The sequence below is a fragment of the Podarcis melisellensis genome (assembly GCF_964234715.1).
Source record: "Podarcis melisellensis genome assembly, chromosome: 1".
Classification (NCBI taxonomy): domain Eukaryota; kingdom Metazoa; phylum Chordata; class Lepidosauria; order Squamata; family Lacertidae; genus Podarcis; species Podarcis melisellensis.
Genome location: NC_138528.1, coordinates 114757986 through 114779853, shown reverse-complemented (window position 1 = coordinate 114779853; position 21868 = coordinate 114757986). Strand labels below are relative to the sequence as shown.

The 21868-nt window shown below is 46.4% G+C and overlaps 1 protein-coding gene across 5 annotated transcripts in view; it reads right to left on the bottom strand.

The window, feature by feature from the left end:
• The window catches only part of WIPF1 (WAS/WASL interacting protein family member 1), a 61048-nt gene that overhangs the window by 2207 nt on the left and 36973 nt on the right, over window positions 1–21868 (bottom strand). For 4 of the 5 annotated variants that reach the window (XM_081931058.1, XM_081931059.1, XM_081931062.1 and 1 more), the window contains exons 2-7: window positions 12747–12834; window positions 9794–9923; window positions 7512–7682; window positions 4540–5307; window positions 2954–3175; window positions 644–757 (exon numbers count right to left, since the gene is read on the bottom strand). In XM_081931058.1, coding sequence (XP_081787184.1) covers window positions 644–757; window positions 2954–3175; window positions 4540–5307; window positions 7512–7682; window positions 9794–9923; window positions 12747–12797 — 1456 coding nt within the window. In that variant the 5' untranslated portion in view covers window positions 12798–12834. Of the gene's footprint in view, window positions 1–643; window positions 758–2953; window positions 3176–4539; window positions 5308–7511; window positions 7683–9793; window positions 9924–12746; window positions 12835–21131; window positions 21259–21868 lie in introns of those variants that run through there. The other variant, XM_081931060.1, reaches the window with a different exon arrangement.

Sequence of the window (21868 nt, the reverse complement as noted above, 5' to 3'; positions counted from 1 at the left end):
GACAGATCCTGAAGCTGAGGCTCCAGTACTTTGGCCACCTCATGAGAAGAGAAGACTCCCTGGAAAAGACCCTGATGTTGGGAAAGATGGAGGGCACAAGGAGAAGGGGACAACAGAGGACGAGATGGTTGGACAGTGTTCTTGAAGCTACCAGCATGAGTTTGACCAAACTGCGGGAGGCAGTGGAAGACAGGAGTGCCTGGCGGGCTCTGGTCCATGGGGTCATGAAGAGTTGGACACGGCTAAACGACTAAACAACACAACATTATCCAAACTGGGACTCATGTTTAAGGCCTCCTCTCATCACCGTAAGCTAGTACATATTTGGGAAAGGGAGATGTTTTCAGACGGAAAACTGACTTAAGTTGCCCCGTTTTCCCTTCTATTCATGGAAGCCTCTTCTAGATCAGAGAGCCTTCCATGAGTGGAAGGACACAACTAAATACAGTCCATAGCCATTAAATACAGGGTCTAGGAGTACCCCTCTGTGTTCACTTGTGCAATTTAGGTGTGTCATTTAATAACATGAACAATCTTTCACACGTACGTAGTGATTTCTGAGTGCTCAAAGCCCTTTTTATATAACCTCCGTGATCGCTCCCCAAATGCTCTGCTACCAAGCACCTCGTGAAAGAATACTTACTTCTGTTGTCATTCCTTGCTAGTTTACTGGGGTAGCTTTTGTTCATTGGCACATACGGCTCTGGAGGTGGCAGGTCAGACATGGGATGGAAGGAAAATCTGCTCTCCCACTCATCTGGAGAAAACACAACAATAACAGGCTTTGTAGAACTTTCTGCAATGTCATATTATACATAAGCGACCGCCAAAACCTGGGCATCGAGGCTCAGGGTTGAATCCAGCACACCTTAGCTGCGCACCTGTGTTTTCAGGGGAGTGCAATCCCAACCACCACGGGGTTGAATCTCTATTTCCTGATCTGCGCCTTTTGACTGACCAGGAACACTTCTGTCTTGCTGGGAATAAGTTTTAATTTCATCCAGTCTGTTACTGACACCAGACACTGAAATAGCACTGAGAAAGCTTCCTCAGATTTAGATGGAAAGGAGAGAGGGAGCTGGGTATCATACACTGAACCCCAAAATTCAGGACCACCTTTCTTAAAAGAGCAGGGGGGTGGGGAGGGACAGGACAGAACCTTGAGGAACACTACAGGCCAACAGCCAAGCATTGAACCTGAGTCCACCACAATCACCACATTTTGGACCAAAGCCACTGTAAAGCAGGCCTCCAAATCTCATCCCAGTGCAGTGGCCCTGAAGGATACAGGCCTTTTCTGCAGTGGCTCCCCATTTGTGCAATGCTCTCCACAGGAGGTTGGCCTGGTGCCTTTGATATACATTTTTTGGTTGCTAGGCAAAAACACCCCTCTTAAAGAAGACCTTTGGTTGATTGTCACCCAATGCCCCTTTGAAATGTGCTGGGGGGCTGGTTATTGGGTTGTTTTTGTTTTTATTATGTATTTTGTGTTTTTATATTGTAATTTTATCCTGTGAACTGCTCTGAAGCCTGTGGGTATAGGGCGGTATACAAATTTAATCGGTAAATAATAATAATACAACACCAAATAAAAAAGATAGGGAAAAAAGCATTGCTAACTAAAAGTGCTCACCTGCATTAACGCAAAAAGGACACACACATTCTACCCCACCCAACTAAAAGATGGGAGTTCTCCAGGGGCCTCCGATTTGATTTGTACTACCTCATAGAAATCCTGCTTCACTTCTGACAAGCCAAAAATCTGTCCAAGACATCCCACTTGACTTCAGGATTCATCCGAATCTGGTGCACACCCCTAGTACCTTTCTACAGTACCTGGGACCCAAGCAACATTCTTGCAGTGTTGGTGTTATCAGAATGTCATCACTCGCAAGCGTGTGGGAAGGGCTCCTTAAAATCCTTGCAGTTAACTAAGTCTTCTTCAAAAGGTAGATACTTGAGTAAAAACAGCATTACAAATGATCTATGATTTTTTAACTGGCACAGGAACCAGCCTGCTCCATTTTAAGAATTAAGAACTACCTCAATTTTGGTAGCAAATTATAAAACGTTTGCACTGAAGCATTAAACAGTCGTTGAGCTCCCCACCCACCCCACCCCCTGCAAGAACGTCTCAAAAAGTTGCTGAGCTTGTTTTTGGGAGAGCACGGACATTTCATTTAACATGTAAAAATCTTGGGAGGTTGTATAGTTACAATTTTATGGACTTGGTGGTGGGATGCAAATTTTTATTCTTATTTATGTATGATTATTACTTTGCCAAAATATAATAATAATAATAATAATAATAATAATAATAATAATAATAATAGCTATAAAAATGTAAAAATCCTCCCAAAGAGAGGACATGGGGGGACAGAACCTCAGTTTCTTAAGTATTTTTAATGCTTTTTGAGGATTTGGGGGGGGCAACTGCCCCCCTGCCCCCCCGCCTACACCCATGCCCACAATATTACAGTGTTTATGCAGTTAATTCCTGGTAAATTGGGTAACTCCACTTTTCCTAAGTTTTTGAAAATAACCAGTCATGTAGGGGTTGGAAGAAGTTATTGTTTTCTAGTGATACTGGCACTGTATTCCACCAAATGTTAAAAGTGTGGCATTTGCTGTTAACAACTTCATGGTTCTTTTACTCACACACACACAAAAAAAGCACACTGCGAAAGAGCATATCAAGAGGGCAAAAGAGCAAAATTGTAAATTCTTCCATGTACAGCATTGGAGAGCTGTCTCCCACGCGACTGGATGGAGTTCTCTCCCTCTCTGAAGGAAATCCTGGGTTCCACCCAGACGGAGAGAAAAACCCTCCCCACGCGCAACTGTGCATGCAAGGATTCTTGCAGATGTTCTGCTTTAATTCACGGAAGTCGCTGGGCGCACGCCATCCCGCTCTGCGCACTGGGATTGCAGGCTGATTGCCACACACACACACCATCGCATGAAGAATCCTGAAAGCCGTTTCGCATGGCGGACGAAGGTGGCGGTGGTGGGGGAGGTGCTCCGGAAGAAGGCCTGTCAGGAGGAAGTGGAGGAGGAAGTGGTCCGCCTCTGTGTTTATCAAGCCCGCCTCTGGAAGGAAGCTGTGGGGTAGCTGGCAAGGCCCGTGAAGTGCTGCCGTTTCTGCTTATTGGCGGCGGAGGTGGAGGAAGGGGTCCTGGATATGAAAGAACAAAGGAATAATAATAGTAATAGTAATAATAATAATAATAATAATACTACAGCGGTACCTCGGGTTAATAATAATAATAATAATAGCAGTGGTACCTCGGGTTACTACTACAACTACTACTAATAATAATAATACAGTGGTACCTCGGGTTACATATGCTTCAGCTTACATACGCTTCAGGTTACAGACTCCGCTAACCTAGAAATATTACCTCAGGTTAAGAACTTTGCTCCAGGATGAGAACAAAAATTGTGCAGGGGCGGCTCAGCGGCAGTAGGAGGCCCCATTAGCTAAAGTGGTGCTTCAGGTTAAGAACAGTTTCAGGTTAAGAACGGACCTCCGGAACGAATTAAGTTCTTAACCCAAGGTACCACTGTAATAATTCATACCCAGCCCATCTGGCCGGGGTTCCCCAGCCACTCTGGGCGGCTCCCAACAGAACATTAAAAATGTGATAAAACATCAAACATTAAAAACTTCCCTAAACAGGGCTGCCTTCAGATGTCTTCTAAAAGTCAGTTGTTTCTTTCCTTGACATCTGATGGGAGGGTGTTCCACAGGGCGGGCGCCTCTCCTGAGAAGGCCCTCTGCCTGGTTCCCTGTAACCTCACTTCTCGCAGTGAGGGAACTGCCAGAAGGCCCTTAGAGCTGGACCTCAGTGTCTGGGCTGAACAATGGGGGTGGAGACGCTCCTTCAGGTATACTGGAAGCAGACAGCAGCGGCATTCCAACCCCTACGCCCATTTCGAAACAGGGCCCCATTGCCCTTTCTTATTCTGAAAGGTATGACTCATATCATAGAACATACCAGAGACATACTCGAGAACATCCTACACAGAAGGAACAAGAGGCCATTTATCTGTAAGCAGAGAGGAGGGTATTTGCTGTCTTTCTGTATTAGCTTTCTAACTTCTCGCTTGAAGCAAAGGGTATCTTAACAGCAATTTGGAAGATCCATGGAAAATTCTCTAGCTACACAACACACAAAATTTCACACACCGCCGTGCTAAATTTTATACACTGTTATGTCGTCCCCCTCTCACTCCACCCCAATGTTTGCATTACAGTGGTACCTCTGGTTGCGAACGGGATCCATTCCGGAGGCCCTTTCGCAACATGAAAAGAAACCAACCCACGTCTGTGCATGCATGGGTTGCGATTCGCCGCTTCTGCGGATGCGCGTGGCATCATTTTGTGCATCTGCACATGTGTGAGCGGCGAACCCGGAAGTAACCCTTTCCGGTACTTCCGGGTCGCTGCAGGACGTATCCTGAAAGAACGTAACATGCGGTATGACTGTATGTATTATGGCATTCGCGTTGTTGCTGGAAGAACGCAGGGAGCCTCACCTGATCTGCTGGGTGGGTCTCTGACAGGAGGAGGCGGCCTCTCTCCTGGTGGCGGAGGGAGAGGTCCAGAGCGACAAGAGCCAGGCAGGCTTGGCGGAGAAGGACACGCTAGCGATATATTCCTTTGCGGAAGCCGCGGCATCTCATCATTTCCGCTGGACGTCGGTGGAACCAGAGGCGGGCCTGGCCTGCTTGGAGGTGGCGGAGGAGGGACCGGAGAGCCAAAGGATGGCCGAGGCGTGGAAGGAACTGGAGGCCTGTTGTTTTGAGGTGGAGGAGGCGGTGGCAAGGAAGCTTCCCGGTTGAGAGGTGGCCTGCTTCCTGCTGGGGGTGGAGGCGGCGGAGGCTTGTCTTCTGTCGGCCTGCCTGGGGCCGGAGGAAGAGGAGGCCTGTTTGCGAAAGGAGGAGGATGACCCCCTTGCGACGACTGGCGGAGGGACCCTCCAAATCGATTTCCGGGGAAAGGCGGAGGTGTGAGGCCTAAGCTGACTTGCCTGCTGGATCCCGGCACAGGAGGGGGTCCTCGGTTGTACAGCGTTGATGGGACAGGTCTTGGAGTATTTGGCACGGGAGGAGCACCCATATCGGCCCTGGACCCAGGGTCAGGTCTCGGTGGAGGCATTCGGCTCCTCTGTGGCTCTGGAACGGCAGTTCTTTGCCCGGGAGAAGGGCCTGCAAACCGACCTGCGCCACCTGGGAGTGAAAAGGGCTTTGCCGACGTTGCTTTTCCTCCCGGTGGGAACACTGGAGCCCTGCTTCCTGGAGAATCTGAGAATGTAAAGAAATCAGTTTGTCATACAGAACCGAAACCACACGGAAAAGGGTGGATTTTGAGCCCCATACGTATTGCCGCGATATATGCAAACGTTTACTGCAAAGTGAACGGTAGCATCCAAGGAAGGCTTAAGGACTGCAGATCTCTTCAAAAAATAAAAAATCCAACAGAGGATGACCGCTGTCAGCACGTATGCAAAGCATGCTCCATTTTCTTCATGCTGTTCGGTAAGCAATGGATCCTGGATGGTATATTCCCTACTTGACCAACAGCCCTGCAAAAATAGCTATGGCTCAATGCAATTTACGTATATTTGGGGTGGCAGAAGGAATTTCTCCGCTGTCCGGTTACTTGCATTTGTCTAGAAGAGGCAGTCTCACAGAAAAACTCGGGCTCGTTAAGTGCCCTGAGATTAAGAGGAGAGCCATAAATAGCCTGTGACACAACAGATAATACCAGCTCTGAAAGACTGTGTTGTATCAAACACAGGCTGAAAGACCTCCTCATGCACTTTTAACCAGCACCGCTACATCCAAGCCTTATGGGAGACGCCTGCAATCAGGAAAGTCCAAATCTGACCTGCCTCAGCCACTCCAGCTTGTTCTCTGACCCATGAATGCAACCATGAATCAAGGAAACTTTATTTCACAGTGCAGAATGCTTACTGTTATTCCTTTTGGAAGCCTCTCTGCTCTGTAAGGTGACTTATTTTTGCCGGCATCGTTTTGCATTTTGAATTTAATAGTAAGCCATCCTGGGAAAACTCTCTTTCCCCCATATTGGGTGGTATAGCCATGTTTTAAGTAAATATAATAAAAATATTGCTGCGCTAGATAAACCAGCCGTACGAACAGAGACAAAATGGATGTATTTAATGCCAGCATTGCCAAACACACATTCTCCCTTTCTGACACAGACATGGGTTAATAGCATGTTACCAATACTATTCATAATCTATGTAAGTCAGTCTATACTGGAGAAGCAATCGGTCTAGTGGCTTAAGTAATAATGAGGGAAGCAGAGTTCAAACCTCTGCTCGGTCATGCAACTTACTAGGTCAGGCATAGGCAAACTCCGGCCCTTCAGATGTTTGGGACTACAATTCCCATCATCCCTAGCTAATAGGACCAGTGGTCAGGGATGATGGGAATTGTAGTCCCAAACATCTGAAGGGCCGGAGTTTGCCTATGCCTGTACTAGGTGCATAGGGGTAGCCAAGGGGGGGCAGGGAGGGGCAGATGCCCCCATTAAGTAAATAAATAACAGCACTTAACAGCACTTGACCAATCACGTTGCAGATGGCTCAGTTCTGCCCCCACCCCACCCCGCCCACAAAAATCCTGAGTACGCCCAGGACTGGGTGACCCCAAATGTTTTGGGGAGGCGGGATTATTGGGTTGTTTTTGTTTTTATTATGTGCAGTATTTTGTGTATTTCTATTGTGATGTTATCTTGTGAACTGCCGTGAGAGCTGTGGGTATAGGGTGGTATACCAATTTAATTAATAATAGCAAGTCAGCTGAATCTACCTTCCCAGAATTGCTATGAGATTAAAATAAGGTGCCCTCACATCTAAAACCCCCAAGCTACACGAAGCAAGGGTAAGATGCAAATGTGATAAAGAATAAAATAAGCTAGAGCTGTAGGAGGGAGGGCAGAAAGAAGTATTTGCCTAGGATACAGCTTTCAAGGTAGGGAGGCAGACCACCGAGTAGGCGAGGAGAAAAAGAAGATCTGTTTGTGGGTCTTGGCACAAAAGGCAGGTGCTTTGCAGTTTACTTGGCTGCTGTGTTCACACTGGAAAGTGATGCTGCACGCAGTTTCCATACTTATTTGGAGGGAAGGGGAGAGAAGAACGGAAAAGGTGGCAGACTGGGACGAGTGGAAAAGGGGGTTCAGAGGCAGTGAAGAGAGCCTGGATTTCAGGTGAGAAATGTTTCTATGTATCATGCAACAAGCAGCACTCATTCCTGAGCAGGCATTATCAAATGAAACCTCCATTCTGGCCCGCTTGGCACCAAGAAAGCCGGTCAGTCAATAGCTCTGCTGTTCCAGAGTGTGTGTGTGTAAGTGAGAGAGAGAGAGGAAGCACCCAGGCTGGATTTATTGTATTCATATTTGGCCTTTCCTCACGTTGGGTAAGCAAGGATGCCAAGTGCAATATTCTGTGCGCCACTGAATGTATTCCCCGGCTTACCGTTATCCCTGTTTGCAGATCGGAGTTTGGGCATCCCTGCCTGGAACAGACCTCCTAAACCAGGTGGTCCTCCTCCACCATAGCTGCCGCCACTGCCGCCGCCGCCGCCACCACCGCCGCTGCTGCTGCTGCTGCTCGTGAAGCCACCTCCACCACCAGACCCTTTAGGTTCTGCAGAGACAGCATGGGAAGGGAGGGAGAGCATTTAAACACCATAATGATTATTATTACAGTGGTACCTTGGGTTACATACGCTTGAGGTTACATACGCTTGAGGTTACAGACTCCGCTAACCCAGAAATAGTACCTCGGGTTAAGAACTTTGCTTCAGGATGAGAACAGAGATCGTGCTCTGGTGGCAGCGGGAGGACCATTCGCTAAAGTGGTGCTTCAGGTTAAGAACAGTTGCAGGTTAAGAACGGACCTCCGGAACGAATTAAGTACTTAACCCGAGGTACCACTGTATTTTAAAAAAATGTACTTACAAGCAATGACCAACTGACATGCATATGAAGGGAGGGGCTGTGATCAGGCATGTGTGCACCTTGTTGAACCAGGAAGTGACCCGTAAATGGGTGGTGCACAGCGTAACAGGGCGGGGCATCCCACTGACATGCGTGGGCGGGGGACGGAACCCCCAAGTGAAATGGTTGACTGTTCTACCCATCCATACTACCCAACAACTTAGGGGTGATTTGCAATCAAGGTTAAAACTGTAAAACAGATCAATACCTAAACTCTAAAGCAGAATAAAGATGGTGCAATTAAAACCCCGAATAGCAACAGAGGGCAGAAGCAGATTTAAAAGATGCAAGGAACTTAAAAAGCAAAACAAAACACTTTGTGAAACGTCTGGGAGAATGCAGAAAGGTATTCACAGGATCTGTAGGTTATTGGTACCTGCTTTAAATAAAACAGCGACTGATCATGCCCCAAGGAGTAGCTGGGGCTGATGGGAGTTGGAGTCCAACAACATCTGGAAGGCCAGTGGTTCCCCAGCCCTGGTCTAGGATAACTCAAGACCATTCAAGTTTTGGGCTGTGTATATAACAGAGTGGCACTGCACATGTGGATCACACAGATCTTGTTTTTCTGCATGCATTTTTGTGCATACATGAGTGCTTTCAATTGAACTCTGAATATTTCCCATCCACACTACTGTGTGCTGTTGGACACACCCCCAAATTAGTACTTCCTCACCCATCCTGCATTCCAGAAACCTGAGGTCCATTGTGGGCATGCACACAGGTATTTATTTACCTGTAGAATGTGGTCATTTTCTTAAAAATACAAATAAAAATTGAAACACATATTTTCCACCAGGCTTGGAGAGAACAGCAGGGTGTTTGTTTGTTTGTTTGTTTGTTTGTTTGTTTGTTTCTAGAGTGTCATGCCTGGTTCCAACAGCATCTAGCCAACAGAAGCAGACAGTATGGTGATAGATGCCACCCCTGTAAAACAACTCCAGACATAACCCTGCTCACTCCTTAGTACACCCATTTGAAATATTAAGATGGATTTTTCGCCCTCACATTATCCATGGATCAGAAAAACCAGGAAATGAAGGGAAAGTGAAGACTACCACGTGGATGAGGACAATACGATACAGTGGTGCCTCGCAAGACGAAATTAATTCGTTCCGCAAGTTCTTTCGTCTTGCGAGTTTTTCGTCTTGCGAAGCACGGTTTCCCATAGGAATGCATTGAAAATCAATCAATGCGTTCCTATGGAAATTGCCTTCAGACCAGGTCCGGGGACAGTCTGTCCCCCGACCTCTTCTGAAGGCTGGGGGGGGGGCGGACAAGGGCTTTTCTACCCACCCCCAGCATTTAAAAAAAAACCCGGGACAGCAGAGGACTTCTCCGCTGTCCCGAGGTTTTTTAAAATGCTGGCGGGCGGCAGCGAAGGCTTCGCTGCCGCCCGCTAGCATTCTAAAAAACCCCGGAGATTTCCCTATGGGCTTTCTTCTTGCGAAGCAAGCCCATAGGGAAATTCGTCTAGCGAAGCCACGCAAAAACCGAAAAACCCTTTCGTCTTGCGGGTTTTTCATCTTGCGAGGCATTCGTCTTGCGGGGCACCACTGTATAGACAACACGAGAAATATGCACACATGGGATGCATCAAATTCACTTTAAATTGCCAGGTGTACGCAGCCTTTACATGCATACATTCAGAACCACAGAGGAAAACCCTACGCATTTCACAGCTTCAAGACGTCTGGCTAGTGGTGTAGAAAGTATTCTGCACGGATAACCCACTGAAAGACACAGAAGTATACTTACTATCGAAGACTGGGGCACTCCTGTCATTGGTAACAGCCTTCTTAAGTTTTTTCCCTTTGGTAATATCGGAGAGAAGAGCATTTCGCCCTGCTTGCTCGGATCTGTTTAAGCTCGGCTTTTCTGTATTCGCCTGCAAAGGAATGACACTAATTATGAAGCAGAACAAGGAAAGATGCATTTAAGTCATAATGATGCATGGTGTAGGAATCACCTTTCTTTTACACCTCAGAGCCAACAGTTACCCAACTGTTTTTTTGCAAATCGGATAGATAGCTGTTTGAATACCAAATCAGACCACCAGCAGTGCCAGATTGGCTCTGCCGGTGCGTTTACACCATGCCAACCTCCCTCCTGGCCTGTCCTCTCTTTCTCCCTCCCCAATATGCAACAGCCACCCACCTGTCAGGAAGGTAGCAGAACAGCTCTGCCCCACCCCACCATTTCTGGTGTTCACAATATCATATGGTGGGCATATGTTATATGGTTTAAATACAAAATGCCTATATGGGGCAGAAGATACAAAACTAATTGCTTGCAACATTATAGTTTTTGTACTTCTTTCCACATGGATGAGTCCTTAAATGTTTGTGCAATGATCTTTCCCAACATGATTCCCCCCCCCTTAATTGACAGTTGTACAGTGGTGCCTCGCAAGACGAAAAGAATCCGTTCCGCGATTCTCTTCGTCTAGTGTTTTTTTCGTCTTGCGAAGCAAGCCCATTGACAGCTTAGCGGATTGCGCTACAGCGGTCTAGCGGCTTCTAGCGATCAGCTGTTAAGCGGCTTAGCAGCTTAGGAAAAGGGGGGGAGCGGAAAAAACCCGCGGGGACTCGCAAGATTTTTTCATCTTGCGAAGCAAGCCCATAGGGAAATTCGTTTTGCAAAGCGCCTCCAAAATGGAAAACCCTTTCGTCTAGCGGGTTTTCCGTCTTGCGAGGCGTTCGTCTTGCAGGGCACCACTGTATGTCAGTCTGGTTCAGAAAGAAAGGTAGGGCATGACTATTTAATTATTATCTTTTTAAGAAAATAAAAGCAGCCATTTTCCTTCAGGCACAGCATCCCTCCAGACCAAGTTGTGTTTCATTTTTCTACCAACAGGAAGTGGCTTTATACAGAGCCACACCAGTTGGTACAGCATAGAATCACAGAGCTGGAAGGGACTCCAAGGGTCAACAAGTCCACCCCCACTCTTAATCTCAGGGTTGTGGGTTTGAGTCCCACACTGGGTAAAATATTCCTGCATTGCAGGGGGTTGGACGAGATGGCCCTCATGGTCCCTTCCAACTCAACAATGCTATGATTCATCTACTCTGATTGGCAGCTGCTCTCCAGGACATTAATAAATAATAATAAATAATATATATTTTTTATACCCCACCCTTCCCAGGGCTCAGGGCGGCTAACAACAAATTTAAAACACTTACTTACAAAAGCAGCATAAAATACAGTATAAAAACATGAATAACAATAAAATTCAAATTCAAAAATCAATTTAAGGGAAATAAGCATTAGATAATCCCCAGAGCTAGCTGGCTGAATTGGTCCTACTTGGGCCAGCGAGGAGGCCAAGGGAGAATTAGCTGTGGGGTCTCAGAGTGGGTGATCTTCATAAAAGGGGAGGGGGAGGGAAGAGAAGGGAAATAAAGATCAGGCTGAATTCAAATTAAAGGCCGGGTGGAATAGCTCTGTGTTACAGGCCGGACGGAAGGAGGTTAAATCCTGAAGGGCCCTAGTCCTAGACAACAAGATCCTAGGGACTGAAAGCAGATGCTGTACGACCGAGCCACAAACCTTTCCCAAACATGGATGCTTTCTGCATAGCACTGCTGATTTTGTGACAATTAGCTGGGACAGTCACTGTTGGACTTTACTACCCCAACATAATATGTGAGAATGGCTCTGGCCCGATGTCAGCACCTGGCAAACGTGCAGCAAATGCCACGGTCAAGGCATGCAGTGGGATTGATGTTACCTGTCACCACCCCTTTCAACCTGTGTGAAACAGGTCAGTGTGTGAAGGGCAGAAGTGCACCCCTAAACATGTGTTAAACACCAAGAAGCTGGGACTTCCAGACATACATGTGTGGATGCAAAGTGTATAGCAGCCCTGAATGTCTGCTTCATTTTTTTTAAAAGAACTTGTTCATAATTAAGTCAGTATTTAAGTCAGTAAAGAAGAGACACTTTTAAGTTTGCTGTCTTGGAAACAGACACACAGTTCGTTTGCACAAAGAGAGTCATTTTCCAGATAGAGGCGAACACTTCCAATATCCAAACACAGGATTTCCTGGATATATTTCGAAGGGAATAAAACAGTTTCTTATAATGCTTTTTTATTAAAAGTGCTTAAAGAATTCTGATCAAAGAGCCATTCCAATTTTACAGGCTCCATATTTAAAATCTGCCACGATTGCTATAAAGTTTTGAATTATCTTTTGTTAGCAGAAGCACACACATCTTTTTTTTTTAAAAAAAAGTTTAATAGAAAAAGAAAATATTTTGTATGAGCAACATGAAACAGCTCAAATTTCTCCAGATGTTCCAGACGTTGACTCACGCCTCTTCAGAATTCCACTAAATAAGCATGTTTTCCCCAAGTGTAAAATCACGTGCAACATTCCTGCACTAGATTCCTACTCCTTTTCCTAAATGTTGCGCACATCATAATAACTCCCGAGAATGCAGATTACAAGTAAGGAGTCAACCTATTAAAAATATTTTTAAAAATCAGTTCCTATTTGGATTCATCAGTTTTTAATTTTATGGTTTATAGTTCAGGTTCAGACACCAAAGACGATTGAGGATTAGAACCCTGCTCTCCTGAGTCCTAGTCCAACTCTCTAACCACTACACCACACTGGCCAAAACCTTGGCTTCATTTTCATTGATCCATACAATAGATAGTGGTTGTTTATCCCCATAAAATTTTTAAAATAAAAAAGTTGAGACTTACCAAGGCAAGTGTTGGGGGAGGGGGAGGAGCTGGAGGAGGAGGGACAGGCATGGTTTAAACCTAAAACGTTCTTCTATCACTGTGAAACCTGTCAAGGGGAAAAAAAACACCATTTTGTAACTTCTCATAAATGCTCTGCTGAGGGGCAGTCCCCACCTTACACATTAGTAAATGTAGAGATAATGACAAATCTGAACCGCAACAACTGAAATAACAAAAACCTCAAAGTTTTAAGCAGCAGACATACCACCTGTACACAGCTTTTTAAGAAGAAAAGGCCCTTCCGAATAATTAAAATTATGATGCTATTATAGCCTTGGACCTCAGCAGAATGACTGAAAATCTGATATTTTGTCAAATCAAGCAAGCAGGGCGATAAGGAACGAGACAGAATAACTTAAATAGAGAATGGAGATTCTTCATCTCAGGGTCGTGGGTTCGAGCCTCACATTGGACAAAAGATTCCTGCATTTCAGGGGGTTGGAATAGATGACCCTCGGGTGTCCCTTGCAACACTACAATTCTATCTCTCAGCCAAATGTATGCACCTGACAAGGTTGTCAGGAGACTAAAATTCATAGAAAAGACAGCTGTGTATACCACCCTGAGTTCCTTAGAAGAAGGGTGGGATAGAAAATGAATATACTGTGATACCTCGGGTTAAGTACTTAATTCATTCTGGAGGTCTGTTCTTAACCTGAAACTGTTCTTAACCTGAAGCACCACTTTAGCTAATGGGGCCTCCTGCTGCCGCCGCGCCGCCGGAGCCCAATTTCTGTTCTTATCCTGGAAATGAAGCCTTTTTTACCTAGGGATCCATTAGCCACGCCATCCCCTGGACCTCGGAGGGAACAAAAGTACCAGGAAAGCAAAATCTTCTTTGGAGAAAAAGAGTTTATTGAGATCTGAGCACAGAGTCAAGGTCTGTACTCAGAGACAGCCTGCTAGTTAGTTCCTAGAAATACTGGCTGTAAAGCAAGACACTTCAGCAGACTTTCTTATACCCCCAGACTTCCCCAATCGGCTAGCAAATATTGCTTGCTTAACACATTTTATTGCTTGCTAAACATTCCTGTCTTTCTGCTAAGCCAAGCACTCCCTCCCACCTCCTTGTACACGTGTCTTCTTTTGCTAGCTAAGCATTCCCTTCGTATCTCTTCTTATTCTTGCATTACTAAGCAGAAGTAAAGTAGGAAACATCTTGCTAGTGGTTTTCTCGGTTAACAGCAGTTTTCTGGCTAGGCAGGAAGCGACCTTCTGACCTGTAGCTAGCATCAGCAGTTTCAAGTAGCTGGTTAGGCAGAAAACGACCTCCTGACCTGTCTGATTTAGACTTTTGCAAGCAACTGCAATTTTGGGCTGTTTTGACCATCCTAGCAGAGTGCAGGAATTTACTATATGTAGATAATATTAATGATTAACCGTTCCCCTCTCCCTTCACTCCCTCCTCTTCTTCTGAACAACCTAATACTTAGGTTCGTTCTGGGGTATGGGCCTATACTCCCTCATCACAGCGATGACTGTGGGTCCTAGCTTCCGTGACAGGAGTCTTTGCATCATTTGCTGCAAGCATTGCAATAAGCAGGGTATACAGAAGCAGAAAAGCAATAGAAGCATTATTGGGCCTATTCTCCCCACAAATACGATACCGTTCATGCCAACAGAAATACGAGAGCATCCATACGACAAGGGCGGTACATATCACTCCTACCCACCAAACCCAATATCTCCATGGTTCCTCCCACCAATATTCAGGGGGTGTGCTCATTGTTGAAGAGCCCACTGATATTTGTGCCCGACTACCTGTTGAGCCTCAAGGATGAGAGCCCACCGGTGAGCTGATGCTCCCACTATGTGGGTCAATTTTTCTATTAGCCCTGTTGGGTGGATTGAACTCTCGTGCTGCCTCCCTAGTGACCAGAGCATATGGAAGCTGAAATCCTGGGGTGGCAATTCTTACTGGCACTTGTTTAGTAATTTCAATGCACACCTGGCTAAGGCTCCCACCCCTGCGGTACTTGCATTAAGATAGGTTCCGTCTCATCAATCGCCTGCATTAAGATTAGAACCTGGTCCGCTAGATCAGGTTGGTACAGTGCTCTACCCCCCGGATAACAGTTGATTACCTCCTCACAACAGCGAGAGCAGTCCAGAACTCGATAGATTTCGAACGTCTCTGCAACTTCCCGTATGAGCACTATCCACATGTGCTGGACAGTGGTGTGGAAGAGGAGCCACAACGGGGTAGTGGGATGTCTTAATATGGTAACCTCATCAAACCCCAGTTGCCAATAGCCAAGGAGCACGCCATCTCTTACCACCGGCAAGACGAACCAGTCGTAGCAGAGGCCAGCAGGCCAATAGGGTTGGTATGGTTCGGTAGGGTCAGGGCAATAAGACATAGAGCAAGTCAATAAAGAAAATAAGAGAGAAAAGAGAAAGTCTTTGTAACTGTCCTTGTGATGATTAGTCGCAGGATCTCGTTGCCCGTGGCCTAACGCTTTTTCCTGGTAGCGTCAGACACAAGGTGATGATCAACTTCAGAGGGTCAGCGGGATTTCTTTTGCAAGTCCAGACACCCTTCTTCAGATGCGTGTGATGTACCCAGGGGATCACCTCGACTACTTTCACTGCAGTTGGGGATGAGGGGGTCGCCAGACGCTGTCACTCAGAGGGACTGGTGAACCGGCTCAGCGAGACTGCCACGGGACTGCAGGTGTACGCTTGAGGGAATACCTGGAAAGAAAGCAAACACACACAACAAACACAGGGATTGCACTTGTTCTTGGGTGATGTGATCTCCCATCTGCCCAAACCGGCGGGGATGCCTCGGACGAAAGGGGTTGGCCTGCCATATAGAAGTTCAAAGGGCGATAGTTCTCAGTCTCTTGGTTGGCGCACAGGGCACATTTTGGGATATAGAATATTCTCCCAAGGTGCGCCTTAGCAGCTGGGCCTCCCAAATGGGTGGGCTCGTGGTAATTTTTACAATTGTGCTGGCCGGATGTTGGGGCACAAAAACACGGCTGTCCGGTCCTTCCTGGAGCGTTGCTCCTTCTTGGCTGGTCCACTGCTGTTCATCAAGGGTGTAACGTGGTTCCACATCGTCTGGAGTGAGTTCTGGTACCAATATCAAAAGTCCTGGTGGTGCCTCTAAATTGGCTGGAGAACAAATGTCTACGTTGGGGGCGCTGCCTGCGGGCGCCCCTCCCATCCAATTCTTCACCGTGCATAGAGATATCAGCAAGGCGGTCGTCACTGGAGGGGATCTTCAGGATGCTGAGACACAGTCCAATCTGAAGCAGCTTTCTTATGTGGTGGACCCAAGGGGTGGTGCCAGCGACCTTCACAGCTGTGGGTGTGGAGAGCAGATGGGCCCTTCCAGCACGGCGGCAGTGGTGCCTGGGACCGGTCTCATCCACACCACGTCACCTGGCTCAAACTGGTCATGCAAGAAGTTCGGGCCTGGGTTGAGAGAGAAAATCTCGAGAGAGAGACTGTACATAATTGTTCAATTCCACATCTTGAGCAGGGATAGGTGAAAGCATGCACACATAAGGAACCGGTCTCCCAAACATCACTTCAAAAGGGTGACAAGTGAATACGTTTCAATGGGAGGCTACAGACTCTAAGCAAAGGCAAGGGCAACATGGACACCCAATTAGACCCTGTTTCTTGCGTCAGCTTGGATAGCTGATTCTTTAAAGTCCTGTTCATTCTCTCTACCTTTCCAGAACTCTGGGGTCTATAAGCAGTATGCAGCTTCCAGTTGATCTGGAGCGCTTTTGCCAGTCCCTGTAGGACTGCATGAACAAATGCTGGTCCATTGTCAGATCCTATGGACCTTGGCAATCCATAGCGAGGGATGATTTCCCTAAGCAGGCACCTGGTTACTTCAAATGCCTTTTCAGTCTTTGTTGGCCATGCTTCGGCCCTCCGGTGTAGGTGCACACTGCCACCAGCAGGTAGCGGTGTAGTCCACAACGGGGTAATTCAGTAAAGTCCACGACAAGATCTTCCATAGGTGCCGTTCTACTGTGCTGAATCCCTGGGGGAGCCAGTGGTCCGGCTCTGGGATTATTCTTTTGACACAGCAGGCATTTCCTGGAGATCTGGGCTGCCAGTTGGTAGAGGTGGGCTGTATAGAAGCATTTCTCCAGCTGCTTGGTTGTAGCATCTGGTCCTATGTGGGTTGAATCATGGTATCTCTGAGTAATCTGCCGAGAAAGGGACTCTGGAATCCATATCCTGTCATCAGGGGTAAGGTACCATCCTTCTTTGGACAATGTCAGCTCCTGAGCATCTGCAGTGTCCCTTTCCTGCTTCGTGTAAGCTGGCATGTCAGTGGTGCTTAAAATTTCTTCTGGGACCAGTGCTCCAATAACCGAGGCGGGGGCCAGTTCTTGGGCTGCTTCCTTGGCCACTCTGTCTGCCAATCGGTTTCCTCTGGCCACTTCTCCTGGTCCAGTCTTGTGTCCATAACAATGGATAACTGCCACTGCATCGGGCTCCCATACAGCATCCAGAAGGTTCAATAAAGCTTGTGGGTGGGCCACCTGGCTTCCTCTGGAGGTAAGCAAACCTCTTTCTTTCCATAAGGCTCCATGGGCATGTAAAGTCAGGAATGCATACTTAGAATCTGTATAAATGTTTATCTTCTGTCCCTTTGCCAGGCTCAGGGCTCTGGTGACTTGGAATTTTTAACGCGGATGTAGTAGTAGCATCTGACATTTCCTCATTTTAGCCTGGGAGAGGAAATAGGTGCCTTTCGGCAGATGGCACGCTGATTCTTTCCTAAGCGGCCTCGCCCTCCTCTTCTTCTAACGGTGGACCTCCCGTCTTCAGGGCCATCAACTTCTTTGCCTGGTACTTCTTTTTCTTCTGGGTCTCTTTTCCTCTCTGATTATAAGTGGTTTGGGCTATTTTCTAACATCCATTTCAGGGTGTGGCCCATCTGGATTTTTCGGCAAATATCGGGCGCTGCCTGGGCTACAAAAGCAGTTTTTATGATAGGGGCATTGGCAGCCTCATCTGGGTCCACAGGAGTATACTGGCGGTAGGCTTCCTTCAGCCTCTTTAAGTAGGCTCCAGGGGCCTCCTCTGTTCCTTGTACTATTTCTCTGGCCTCCACGAAGTTGGTGAGTTTTCTGGCTGCCCTCCTCATGCCATCCAAGACACTCTGGCAATAAATGGTGAGAGTACTTTGCCCTTCAGTGATCTGATAATCCCAATTCAGTGTATCTTCAGGATATCCTGCTGCAACAGCTCGATCTCCTGCCCCCTGCGCTCTCATGTGTGCTCGGACCCCAGCATGAATTTGCCCAGCCTCTTCCGTAGCCAGCAGGGCATCCATCAAACATTACACATCATAAAAAGTGGGGTTGTACGTCTTAAAAAAAATTCCCTCAAACAGCTCAATGACCTTGGCAGGGCCCTCCTCAAATGAAGGGTCTTTGGTTCCTCCAATTACAAACATCTGCACTAGAGAAGGGACATGCTGAACTGTATGAGTTCTATTGGGCACCACCCCATCAGGTCCCGCGGGGGCCAGAGGGTCATACACTCTATGGAGAGGCATCACTCTGGCCGCGCCCTTCTCCTGTGCTTTATGTGCCCTATGGAGGGTCACTCTTTTCACTGCTTTCCCCACTCTTTTGTCCACGGGATTGGGGCTGGGCCATCTGTTCCCTGTGGCGGGGGTGGTGCCAGGGCTGTTGCCGGGGCATAAGGCGGTGGGGGCATTAAAACTTTATCTTCTTCCTTCTCTGAATCCTGGAGGACTGGGGGGTTGTCCTCCTGTTTTCCTGACTGAGCAGATACTGCTGCCTGAGACCTTTTGGCAGCATGACTTCAGCCAGGAGGGGGGGGGTTCTTTTCCATATTGGTCTTCCATGTGGAAATGTAGGGGATTTGATCAGGGTGGACATTCAAAATGTTCTGATATAATGGATTAATGAGTTGCAAATCAAGGGTCCCAGTGGACGGCCAATTTGTTATTTTGGGGTGGGCCAATCTAATTTACACAATGTCCTCGTCCTCCCCTCTCATTAGCTTGAATCCCCAAAAGCATTTCAAAGGGGTACTTTTACTTTGGCCAGAACCCATTTCTTCCAGATCCTTCGCTACTATTCACAGTAAAAATTCTCTCACACTTCACACACAACAGACCTACAATTGCTCGGCCAAGGGGACACTAAGCCCTGGCCCACACTTGACAATTCAGTCACTGGAGTATCTTGACATGCAACATACAACATACAAAACACACCAATATAATTTCAACATGTAACACACTAAACACACCAAAATAACTTCAGCATGCAATACACAAAACACACCAAAATAACTTCAGCACGCAATACACAAAACACACCAAAATAACTTAATTTCAACATGTCACATGCTACAGTTTGTCAGAAAATGCACAACCCTACAATCGCTCGGCCAAGGGGACACTAAGCCTTGGCCCTCATTCAACAATTCATCCACTGGAGTATCTGACACACAACATGTCAACAAAACACTCAATTCCCTCTGCCCCATTCCCTTTCCCAAACCTTTACCAATTCCTTTCCTGGTGGCATTCTTACTGCCGGGCACTCTACTGCCAACTACCAGGTGAGGCTGATCAGGCCTCTGGCCCTTTCCCTCGGGCCCCTAGCCCTTTCCCTCGGGCCCCTAGCCCTTTCCTTCGGGCTTACCTTTCTCCGCTGCGGACCTGTCCCCTCGGCGCCGTTCTGTCCTCTTGTTCTCCCTCAACTAGATGTCTCCGCTCCAGGACGGTGTGGCAATCTCCCCCTACAAACTGGCAGGGTGTGCACCGGAAATGCGAACGCCGATTGGAGCTGTTCACCTTGGTTGAGCCTGGCCCTCCGGTCCGTATTTGGGGAGGGGGCTGATCCCGGCACGAGCCCCCAAAGAAATGAAGCCTTTTTTACCTAGGGATCCATTAGCCACGCCATCCCCTGGACCTCGGAGGGAACAAAAGTACCAGGAAAGCAAAATCTTCTTTGGAGAAAAAGAGTTTATTGAGATCTGAGCACAGAGTCAAGGTCTGTACTCAGAGACAGCCTGCTAGTTAGTTCCTAGAAATACTGGCTGTAAAGCAAGACACTTCAGCAGACTTTCTTATACCCCCAGACTTCCCCAATCGGCTAGCAAATATTGCTTGCTTAACACATTTTATTGCTTGCTAAACATTCCTGTCTTTCTGCTAAGCCAAGCACTCCCTCCCACCTCCTTGTACACGTGTCTTCTTTTGCTAGCTAAGCATTCCCTTCGTATCTCTTCTTATTCTTGCATTACTAAGCAGAAGTAAAGTAGGAAACATCTTGCTAGTGGTTTTCTCGGTTAACAGCAGTTTTCTGGCTAGGCAGGAAGCGACCTTCTGACCTGTAGCTAGCATCAGCAGTTTCAAGTAGCTGGTTAGGCAGAAAACGACCTCCTGACCTGTCTGATTTAGACTTTTGCAAGCAACTGCAATTTTGGGCTGTTTTGACCATCCTAGCAGAGTGCAGGAATTTACTATATGTAGATAATATTAATGATTAACCGTTCCCCTCTCCCTTCAAAGCAAAGTTCTTAACCTGAAGCACTATTTCTGGCTTAGTGGAGTGTGTAACCTGAAGTGTATGTAACCTGAAGTGTATGTAACCTGAGGTACCGCTGTATTAATGAATAAAGGGGGCTAAAAAGGGGAGGGGGTATTGGTACTTAGCCTGCCAGAAGAGTGTCAGAAAGTGAGGAAAGAGCATTTGTGGAGAAAGTCACCTCTTTTATTCAAAATATACATGCTTTAGTATTGCAACCTCAGAAGCAGAAAGCCAGGAAGAATAAATAAAACATGCTCTAGGTAACAGCAACCGTAATCGCTCATTACTTTGGGGTGCGGCAGGAGAGGAGAAATTCAATGGGGGACGGGACTCAAATACTGTACCAATGTGTTTTTGCACTCAGTTATTTTGGAAGGGTGGTACTGGAAACAACTGAATCACTTCTTCCCTGCTCCAACTAAAGATTTTGTGCTTCCTTTAGTGCTCCACCCCCACTCTGTGTCCAGAGGAATTTTAAGATCCCAAGATTTACTTCTCTGGAAGTAAATGCTTGAGAAGGTTTAATTTTTTTGAGAGGTGGGGAGATGACACAACATTACCTGCGGTCACTTCCAGCTAATATAATTTCATATTATCTGTCCCAATAGCTTTGTCATCCATTCTCCCTCACTCTCTCACCCAATGAAGAAAGAAAACAATTACAGAAACACTTTAAAGATTGACTACTACAACAATAGAAGAAGGGGGGGGACCTGCTTTCAGGATTTAAAAAACACTTTTTTTAACTACAGCTTCAAAAGGTCAATGACAATAATAATCTAAAAATATATACTTAGGTCACATAAGCATCGGCCGAATTTCCGAACTACTCCAGAGTTGTGCACGTTGCAACGCTCATCACTGCAGCAAAACAGATACTATTCTCCCTGTGAGCATTTTACACCTAAAGATCAGAATCTGCAGCACGTTAAAACTAAAATTTGTTCAACTTCCTGTTCAAAAATGGTCAACAGGAAAATTAAGTTCTCACAGCAAACCACAATCATCCTGTTCAACAGCTTCTTCTTTTTCCACAGCTGCAGTGGCCTGTGGAGTTCTCTGTCATACAGCCAACCATTTCTTGCCTTAAAAATTTTTTTTTAAAAAAACTTAACTATATTAGTTCTTTTCTCAGGCTTAACCATTTCAGTCAGAACAATAAGAGGCTTCTTATTTAATTGCCAGAAGCAAATAAGAGTTAGGATCTTTGTGTGATTTTTTAGCAAGACTGAACAACTTGATACAGAATGAAGATTACCCACCACCACCAACAGTAATAATAATAATAATAATAATAATAATAATAATAATAATAATAATAATAATAATTTATTACTTATACCCCACCCATCTGGCTGGGCCACTCTTCCAACAGGATATTAAAAACATAATAAAATATCGAACATCAAAAATTTCCCTATACAGGGCTGCCTTCAGATGTCTTCTAAAAGTCAGATAGTTGTTTATTTCCTTGACATCTGATGTGAGGGCGTTCCACAGGGCGGGTGCCACTACTGAGAAGGCCCTCTG